Consider the following 9,797-nt stretch of genomic DNA (forward strand, 5'->3'; position numbering starts at 1 on the left):
GGCCGGAACACAACCGGCTCACAGTGGCTTTTATTCTGGAGTATTTGGGGAAAATGCACCTTTGACTTTGTGGACGTGAGTGACAGTATTCTCTTGTGGAGAGTGTCCGAACAGACTATTACGCCACTGCTCCGTTCTCTGTGACACAGCATGGAAAACCTTCTCATTCCAAACAGCAGCGTCCAGCTTCCACTGGAGAGGAGCGTCTGAACCTCGTCAGAACACCAGGGGGCTGTGTAGCGCAAAATAAAAGTGTTCGTTATACTATACTGAAAAATTTTTAAATCCTCTTTTACATGTTGCTCATTCGTTACTCACTATGCCACCGATGTGCGAGGTACTCCAATGGATCGCTTCCAAAAAATGGTAACGGTTCGGTACGGTACTCTCGGTTCCATCCACAACTTTTGTCAGTGGAAACACACAAAAACCCCAAACCGGCACATACCACAAAGTGAAAACCAGACTTTAGAGATCTCAAAGGTGACGTTTCGTCTTTGTGCCTGGAGTAGTGGTTCGAAACAGAGTTTGTTCTTAAAAGTCAGACGTCTGGATTTTTGAGAAGCTGAGTACCCGTCATGATATATAATTTCATCGAACTTTCTTCATGACAACGTCTCATTGAAGGTACTTTTTTTTCTTTTCATCCGTCAAACTTTATAATTGAGCTGAAACGCATTTTTTTTTTAAAAATCAGCTAAGTGATTTCACTCTGAAGCCTCATACTGCTAATTTGTTGTACGGCTTTGTCAGGGTTGTACTTTCACACTGGATCTATCACATTAAATAATCCCTCAGGCCTTGTTTGTTTTACACACCAGTGCTCCGGGCCACTGAAAATGCAACTGGAAGGTGGAACTTTTTGAAAACGCATTGACTCAGTATCCATGGAAACTGGGGAAAACCCAACTTCTTAAGAATGCTCCGATTACACATAAAAGCAGCGGCATTTTTACTCTTGTTTTCTTGAATTGTTCCTAATGCAGTCATATTAACATATTTGAGGGTTTCAGGGATTATCAGTGTTGACAACTTCAATCGTTTTATTTGAGAAAACTTGAACCATGAGGGAGGCAGGGTGGTGTAGCGGTCAGCACTCTCCAGGCTTCTCCACACCGAGTTTATACGTTAATATGTGTTTGTTAGATGAATTAGTTTTTCCACATTATGAATATGTCCCCCCGTGTTTATAATTACTCACATCATCCAAAAATAATGCGTACATTATCTGTGTTTCTATTGCATTTTAATGAAAATAAAAAAAGTGCGTCTGATTCTCCTCCACCTTGTCTTTCTCCCACTGATGTGGGTCCATTAGCCAGACGCCACTCCGGCTCCGTCTACTTGAGCACACTTGTTGCTTGTGCAGCATTTAATCGTTTCAGACGTTTCTGCGGCCACCGCCACTCATGTGCTCCGTCGTTCTTTGTTCTTACTCTTGACATCTCTCCTCTCTTCTGTCTTTTGTTGTTACCACTCCACTCAACTCCCCCACTACCACCACTCTCTTATGCATGGAGCCTTTTTAAGTCCGGCTTCTAACAAATGATGATGCATTCCATTAGTGTTAATGCAATCAGACACACGCAGTAACTGTTGAGTGCTTTTAGAGCTGGGCCTTTTTTTTTTTGTCCTGCATTTCTTTGCCATGCAGGAATATTTTATCTTTATTAATGACAGTTTCTCTCCCAAACATTGAAAACAGAGTCATTACTCAAAAATAGAACCGGGTAGTGGTAAAACAAGTCGACTGTATTGTGTCACATGATGTCTTTTTGTCTTCATTTGCAGGGTTGTGTGTTTTTTTTGTGGCAAGATGGTATCTGAAAGTAATTTCAAGTTTCAACACATACTAGGTGTCAGGAGACAAAAAAAATCCTCAGGGAGACAGAATACACAGGAATCAGACTGAGTGATTTAATAAGTTTAAGACAATTTAAAAATTTTAAGGTCACCAAAAGAAGCACAGAGGATCCAAGAGTGCTGACACGGGCCATCCTTGAATACAGACTGCAAAATTACACATCATAATTTATGAAACAAAACAGTAGGCAAACATAACATGCATAGTGGATTAATGTTACATTAAATATCTTATAATCTAATATTTTGTATATAATGGGGAGAAATATTAGTCTTTATTTTCTAATTACATCCAGCCTATGATGATGAAAATGAAATGTGAAATAGATTTTTGCCTCAGTTAATGTTTTGTAGTCTTAGTTTTCGATAATGAAATGAAGACCATCCGCAAACCCCTTCTAATCTTCTCACATCCCCCAAAACGAGCCCCGACTCCCAGCAGCCACTTCATGTCACAGCATTTCTCAGCAGAGTAAAACTGTCTACTTTTAGTGCTATTGCTCACCGCAGACATTTGCATTCTACCTTTGTGGTTTAAAATTAAAAAATTTAAAAAAATAAATAACGGCTCTGATACTCGCGCCCTAACTCACCTGCCTTTTTCTGTCTCCCTGACTCGCTCGCTGCTTCCTAATGTCTGCTGACTGCTTGCATTAAATCAGCTGGCCATCTCTCTAATACACTGAGGAACAAGGAAAATCACAAATCTCCCCCCCCACAAAAAAGAAAAGAATTCCCTTTGCCTTTTGCGCGGCCTATTATCGCAGCGCTCGCAATACAATATGTTCTTATTGAAGCTTTCAGATGCAAATGAGAGCACTGTCACCTTCTCTGTGTCCCGGTGACAGCTGGGAGGCCTGCTACCCAACCTCCTATAATTGCTGCTAATTGTTATTCCCCAAGCAGGACTCAGCAGAGTACTTTGGAAGCATCAGCACCCTGTTATTTGGACTTAGAGGGGAAGTATTGTGTTGGGAGTTTATGCCTTTCGCCTGGTAACACGTGATTTATTTTATTTAGTTATTTTTTTTGTTGCCTTGAGTAAATAAAGAACAGAAAGAGAGGTGGGGAAGTAAGGGAAATGGACGGCCAACAAACGGCCTGCAATTATCCAAGCAAAAAGAGCGAGGACCGATTGACGCAACAACACGATTTCCGCCAAATCCTGCACACGCTGCTGCTCTGCGCTAGCTAATTATGTTTAAGGCAACTCCTTCTACGGTGAAGGGAGCAGTGTCACATTTATATCGAACGGTTGCATAGCTGGAGGTTTCAGCCAATACCGTGTACCGTATGAAGCCATAGTGCTGATGGCTGCTCTTATTGACTCCCGTCTGAGAACTCCTCTCATTCTCACGTGCTACAACCACTGCTGCTCATATAATGAATTATTATAAGGGAAATTGAATATTCTACTGATAGAATCTATTTGTGATCCTGATCGCGTGCACCGTGCTTAAGACTACGGCAGTATTCAGTCCTGAGACTACCAACAAAACTCTGAATAACTTCTCATATTAAGTCTGTAGTGGCAAGTGTGTCCGTCATAGGAGAGATCTGCTCAGTCTGTTTGTCATCGCAGCACACGACAGCCCCCGTGAGTAGGTGGGGGTTAATGTCGTGAAAGCGTTTGTTTGCCGCATCCGTGTTGTTTGTTCGCATCATCGTACCGTGGGCTTCCGACAGACAAACACAGACAGAGAGCAGAGGCAGAGTTTATCTGTGTCAGAATATAGTGGAGCTGTGTGTCCCTCTGCGTGCTTGTCACATCTCTGTTTATCTGGACTGACAGTTCTGACAATGCTGCTGTCTTTCGCCGTCTCTGACACACACACACACACACACACACACACACACACACACACACACACACACACACACACACGCCTTCAGATGCAAAAGACCATGAAAAGACTGGCCCTTCGTCGTTTGTTAAAACGCTACAGCAATATCTTTGTTCCACGATGTGACCAACAGCGGCCCTTTTTTTTTTTTTTTTTTAATGCCATCATTCTTGTAAGTATTAAATGTCGTGTGAATCTTATGAACATTCAGTTTTTCCCCCCATTAACCCATAAAGAAAGTAGAGCTACACTCGGTAGAGCGCAGACTTTCGCCAACGCCACATTTGTTTGTGGAACCGAGTTAGCATCGCTGGCACGATAGCGATGGTAACGAGGTAGGTCAGGTAGGTACATCACTGTGTGAAAAACTGAGGAGGGAGCGTCTCCATGGCAACAGACCTGATTTGAATTGGAAAATGGGAATACTCAAAGTCTGATATATTGTTGACCCAAATATTTCACCCCAAAACTCGTGAAGCATGGACCTTGTACCTCAACGACTGAGTCGCCCTCAATATGAACACCCAAGCAATGAAATGTTAACGCAGATGTCACCTGCCGTCCACCAGTCTGTCCCATTCTGCATGAATCAACATTTCAGTCGCAAATGTTTAAATTTGGTATTCTCTCAGGTGAATATTTCAAGAATATATATATATCTATATATATAGATATATATATATAGATATATATATATAAATAAACTGTAATAAAGTCAAAATAAGTCAAAATGTGTTTATGCCAACAAACTAACAATGGGTCCTGAACTTCCCTTCATTTTCTACAGATAATCTTCAATAAAAGAGAGGATTTCTTCATTTCTCTCTCTCTCTAGTAGTCTGTGTGTGTGTGTGAGCAGCCAGGGGCGCTGAGGAAAGCCGCCATAAGGAGGCGGGGCTTAGTAGCGATCTTCCCAATTACTAACACCAGAGTGACGGACATGAAATTAAACTAATCAGCATCAGTTGATGTCCGAGACTTGGGGCGCTTTTTTAATCGCCCATCTCCAGACCTGCTCAGTGATTGGCTTAATGTCCATTCTGGTTTGTTTCTATGAGATGTTGAGATGAAGACAATAAGCGGTGAGTCTGATTATTTACTGTCACATCTCTTCTAATTTACCAGTTTGAAAGAAGAAATTTGACTGAAATGCTGCAGGTCAGGTTCAACTTTCTCCAGTATAGTTATTTTTTAAATGCACACAAACAGAAATGTGTTCAGAATTTAGCAAATGTGTCCCTGTTTGTTAATATTTATAAATGATATGATCGATATGATCATATTTATTAATGACTGAAAATCTAAGAGCTTAAAACCAGTAAACCAGCCCCAAAACACAGTCATTTTCTATACGGGACTAATGAAGCGTCTGCTTGTATTTGTTTACAAGTATGTTTATAAAAGAGTTTTAATAAGTGCTCTCTGTTCACTAGTTTTTTATAAGAAGTATAATATTTCACCACTAGGGGGCCTTTCTCAAGCTAAAATAGACAAGATTGTTATAATGTGGTTTATAAACGTACTTACTTAAATGAAGATAGCGTTGGATGAAATCGAATAATAATGAAGAGCCCCACCTGAGAAATGTATCACCGGCCGCCACTGCCCATGATCCTGGTAGAAAACATTTCGTTAGTGAGCTGGCCTTCTGGTATTCTGATAGTTGTCTCTCTCTCTCTGAAGCAGTTGCTATGTGTCTCCAATCTTAAACAAATGACCGTTCTGTAATTGATTCCCTATTAGATTGTGTGGTAATGTTTCATAAAGTGATATTTTTATGGATTTTTCTTGCACAGAAGAGTCGATATGGGACGATTCAAAAGCTGTGCTATTGTTTCTATTAGGAGTTATGTGGTAATTTCCCTGCTTCTGATCGTACAATGAATAAAACAAGAACCGCTGTCCTCAGATTGTATTCGGAGTAAAAGTCCTTAAGAAAAGTCCTGAGGATACAGATTACATTACACATTTGTTTAACTTTACTGCACCGGTAACCTTCACGGCAAGTTTTTCTTTCCTTTAAAAAAAAGATGTTTCTAAGTTCCAGCGCTAACTGAAGTGCCTCTTATCTTTTAGTACCGCCATAAATCAATTCCAGCTCTGCGACAATTTATGCACACGTCAAGATTTGTAGTATGAATGCAACGCGTACCTTTAAATCTTGCGCTTTGTAATTGTGTACACTCCATCACCGTGTGCCAAATGCTTTCCTTGAGTCATTGTGGTTTACATTTACTCAAAGCATCTGCCTCTGACATCTCGTACAATAGGTGTTATTCCAAGTTGTGTAAATTTTAATGTGAGTTTTTCATAGTCTGAGGGGGGAAAAAAACTAAACAAAACCCTGATCAAACATCCCCGAGCTTTATTAGCAGCATATTGTTTGTGTTTCTATTTGAGGGATTTGAGATGATGTGACAAGGTATTTCTCCATTATGTTTCCAATTAGCTCCTAATTTCACAGTTGTTCCGTTCGGTCCTGTAATGTCGTGTACTCGTAGAGATTGCGAACCCCCCTGATTTCACTTTCCGTCGAAAGATTGCTGAATGGCTACGGGTGTGTAAGCTTGCGGTCCACTTTGTTCCATGACTAATAGTGTAATTTAGGCCCGTTGATGTGCAGCAGGCGGCGAGAGGCCCTTTGATGTGGGGCAGAGAAAGACAGTGGCACTCACATGACGACACGAGCGGCCGCGTTCAACATCAAAGCAAACGAGTCGTTGCGGCGGAGGTAAACGTCATCCCTCGCTCGCTTCATACCCTCATTTCTTTTTGCTGCGCTCTGCAATTTACTGTTTGTTTGTTTTTTTCTACCGTATGCAGACAGTGTTTTCCTCAATACCATGCTTCTTCTGCTTTGCACCTCCCTACAGTCTGCCCTCGTGGCAGTTTGTCCAGACGTCTTTTTAATCAACAGCCGTTCATTTTGTTTCTCCGTCAAACTCTACACCTGATTCTTCATGGTCACGGTTGTTTCTTAGCTGTCGTCGCTCATTTCAGAAGATTTGCGATTAGATGGCAAAGAATGGCAGAAACTCTTAAAAACAATGTAGTTTACAGATTGGGCCACTAGTGGGAGCCGTTGTTAGTTGTTGTAATGAAACCACACACGTGTTCAGACAACAATACGCAATAAACGTTAACAATGGCGAGTACGCCAATAATACATATGGACAGACGACGAAGCTAGATTGCGATGATGGGTGACTGTCAACTATAAAACTACCAAGTCCCAGGATTGTTTATCCACTCATGTGCAGTGGCAGCGTTTAGAAAGGTTGTATTTTATCCCGTTTCACACGGAGAGAGTCGGAACTGGAGCATTTCCATAAGGTTACATTTCCCTGTTTGCATGGAGACGGAGCCAGAAGTTCCACCTTGGAAGACAATTTTCAAAAAGTTGCATTTTGAGTTTTCGTTGTCATGGAAACGGGGAACCCAAAACTCTTAACAAATGTTTTCCATTTTGACTGGGAAAAGTCGTGTCGGGTCGTCTGCTAATCTAAGTGTTAGTGGTTGGATCCTCATCGTCTCAGCGTTAAGGCTTTGCATTACCTCAGTGGAGTTCCAAACCACCTGATTTATTTCATTGACACCGACTTCCAACTGCGAGTTTTCAACCAACGAAGGACCTCGCTTCCCGACAGCCAATGATCACACTCATCGGCCAAAGGTATGTGGTGCGCTTTCCCAGGCGTGCGTCCATCCACCGTGACGTCCCCTCTTGAGTGGGCAGATCTTTCCACTTTCACCCAAGTCTTTCCCTGCTGTCTCTCTCCACTGTCTGCAGGACGTTGAGATACGGACCAACGCGCCTCTTTACCTGCCTCAGATCAGCGACCTGTTGAACCGAGTGCCGCGGCAGATGCTGCTGCTGCTGAAGACCAACGATCTACTGCGAGGCATCGAGACCACGCTGGAGACGAGAGCTGCGTCGTCGTCGTTCATCAATATGTCCCGCTGCTGCATACGAGCGGTGGCAAGGTCAGATCCAATACACTTTTGATTCTTTGTGTGAACTCGACGGCACAATCTTTCATCCTATTCTGCAATAAAGTCCCTAATTTCCTTTTTTGTTTTTTTTAAGAGCTGCGTCATCAGCCTTATAAGTTTTGTTGCCTTATTAAAGGTACGATATGGAAAATTTACTGTACCATCCAGTTTTAAACTGAGGATAAACCTCTCACAACACCACCTTGTGGTACAAAATGGGATTGCATGTTTGGAATGATTCGCAGTGGAAGTCAAACTGTTTATTTCCTCACACATTGATTATTTAGATTGTTTTTGATTGCAGCAATATAAATTTAGAAACTGTACCTTTAAATCTTCTGGTATTCTGCTACCTGTAAACTTGCCGTTTCTGCATCAAACTTCTCAGAATATTGAGAAGTGAGAAAAGGTTTTCCTCTCGTAGTACCATCGGTTTTATATCACAACAGAAGCAGGAGGGGATCCTATCGTTTGAACCTCATTCCCGTCCCCCAGCTCAAGCTTTCACCACTGACTCCGCTCTGTATTTCCAGGAAGGTCTCGCACTGTATTAATATTTCACGAGTCGCCAATTGTAACCGCTCTCAGGCGTGTGGCACCTTCCTTTGATGAAGACAGATTATTTTTGTCATACATTCTGCTCTCAGACATCAAGTGTGAAATTCTTTGCCTCAGACCTAAACTTTACCCGAAGACGTCCTTATCTTTTCTTCTTTTTTTTTTCTCTTTTAAGCATGGACTCTCTGCACACCTATTAATGGCTCCTTCGGGACTTTCACATTAATGTATATATAGATATTTGTTAACGTCAAAGAGTGAATCAACAAGCTGTGTTGAAGCTGTAACTTCTTTCTTTCTTCTGACAGGCACAAGAGAAGTAAGGTGAAGTCCTGGAGGAGGCATCTGCAAATCACGCTGGCAGAGTCCATCAACCTGTGGAAACTCTCCGTATACGAGCTGCTTCTATGGGTGAAAGGCTCTGTGATGGTAAACTGGCTCACTGCCCTGCTGGCATTTCTGCACTGAGACACATCTGGACTTCACACCGGAACATTAGCAACAGGCTGAACCTGCAAACCCTCAAGGTTTTTTTTTATTTTTTTATTTTTTCCAATATTATGCACTCATTAACCGATTAACATTTTGAATATGTGCCATAACACCCATCCCAACACACACAGGAATGACTTCCACTTATGGTAATGATACGATTTGTTTCTCAGTCTTTGCACACTGGGAGCCACTTTGTCCTGAAGATCTGGAGATTCACAACTGTTGTAACTTCAGCACTGTGAAGATGTTATTATGTATTTCATGACATAAATACTTTATGCTTTCAATATTAGGTCATCGTTTGACAATTTATCCTCATGAACTTGAAAGTTACTTTTCTTTGGTATTTAATGGTTTTATAACATATCCATCCATATTTGGTTGATGGACAATATACAGTACATTGTTAAAACTGCCAGGTCGTCTAAATATATAAATATATTTTAGATTCTGGTATCATATGCTGTGTTTTAAGTGTAACTGTAACATATCCGAAAGGTGCAACATGTTCATGAGGTTGGAACATTCAAATAAATTCAATAATAATAATAAGAAGAAGAAGAAGAATATTGCACAATTTGAGGGAACAAGAGCCATTGGAGCATCATACAAATGTTTAATGAACCGAATATATATATTAACTGGCCTCATGAAGCACTGTGCTGTAATTCGATTCTGTACCACAAGATGGTGTAGTGAGGCAGTTTATTTGTTTCAGTGGGAGGAAAAAGCAGCTGTTAAAGACGCCTCGTTACCGTTAATGATTCTGTGAAACAATAACACTCAAATTCATCATGAACCTTAATTTAGAATCAAAAAGTTGTATTTCATCTTCAAAATTAGAAAGAAAACAAGAATTGCAGCATCGAAGGATGTAATAACTGCCGATATCGTATCATTTATGGTCATTTTGGATGTAATGTCGTTAATATTGCAAATATATAGTAAAAACTAACAGAGAGTGAGAGAGCGAGAGAGAGAGAGAGATTATTTCAACAAGTATACTGCTCAAAAATAGCAAAAGAAGTAGATATAGCAGTTTTA

At 41.0% G+C, this 9,797-nt stretch overlaps 1 protein-coding gene across 1 annotated transcript in view; it reads left to right on the forward strand.

The window, feature by feature from the left end:
• Positions 1 to 9,563, forward strand: part of adck1 (aarF domain containing kinase 1) — a 65,023-nt gene extending 55,460 nt beyond the window's left edge. Inside the window, exons 10-11 of the mRNA XM_080480910.1 lie at positions 7,498 to 7,691; positions 8,567 to 9,563. Coding sequence (XP_080337036.1) covers positions 7,498 to 7,691; positions 8,567 to 8,726 — 354 coding nt within the window. The 3' untranslated portion in view covers positions 8,727 to 9,563. The remainder of the gene's footprint in view (positions 1 to 7,497; positions 7,692 to 8,566) is intronic.
• Positions 9,564 to 9,797: the final 234 nt, after the last annotated feature.

This window comes from Lipophrys pholis (assembly GCF_963383615.2).
Source record: "Lipophrys pholis genome assembly, chromosome: 14".
Taxonomy (NCBI): Eukaryota; Metazoa; Chordata; class Actinopteri; order Blenniiformes; family Blenniidae; genus Lipophrys; species Lipophrys pholis.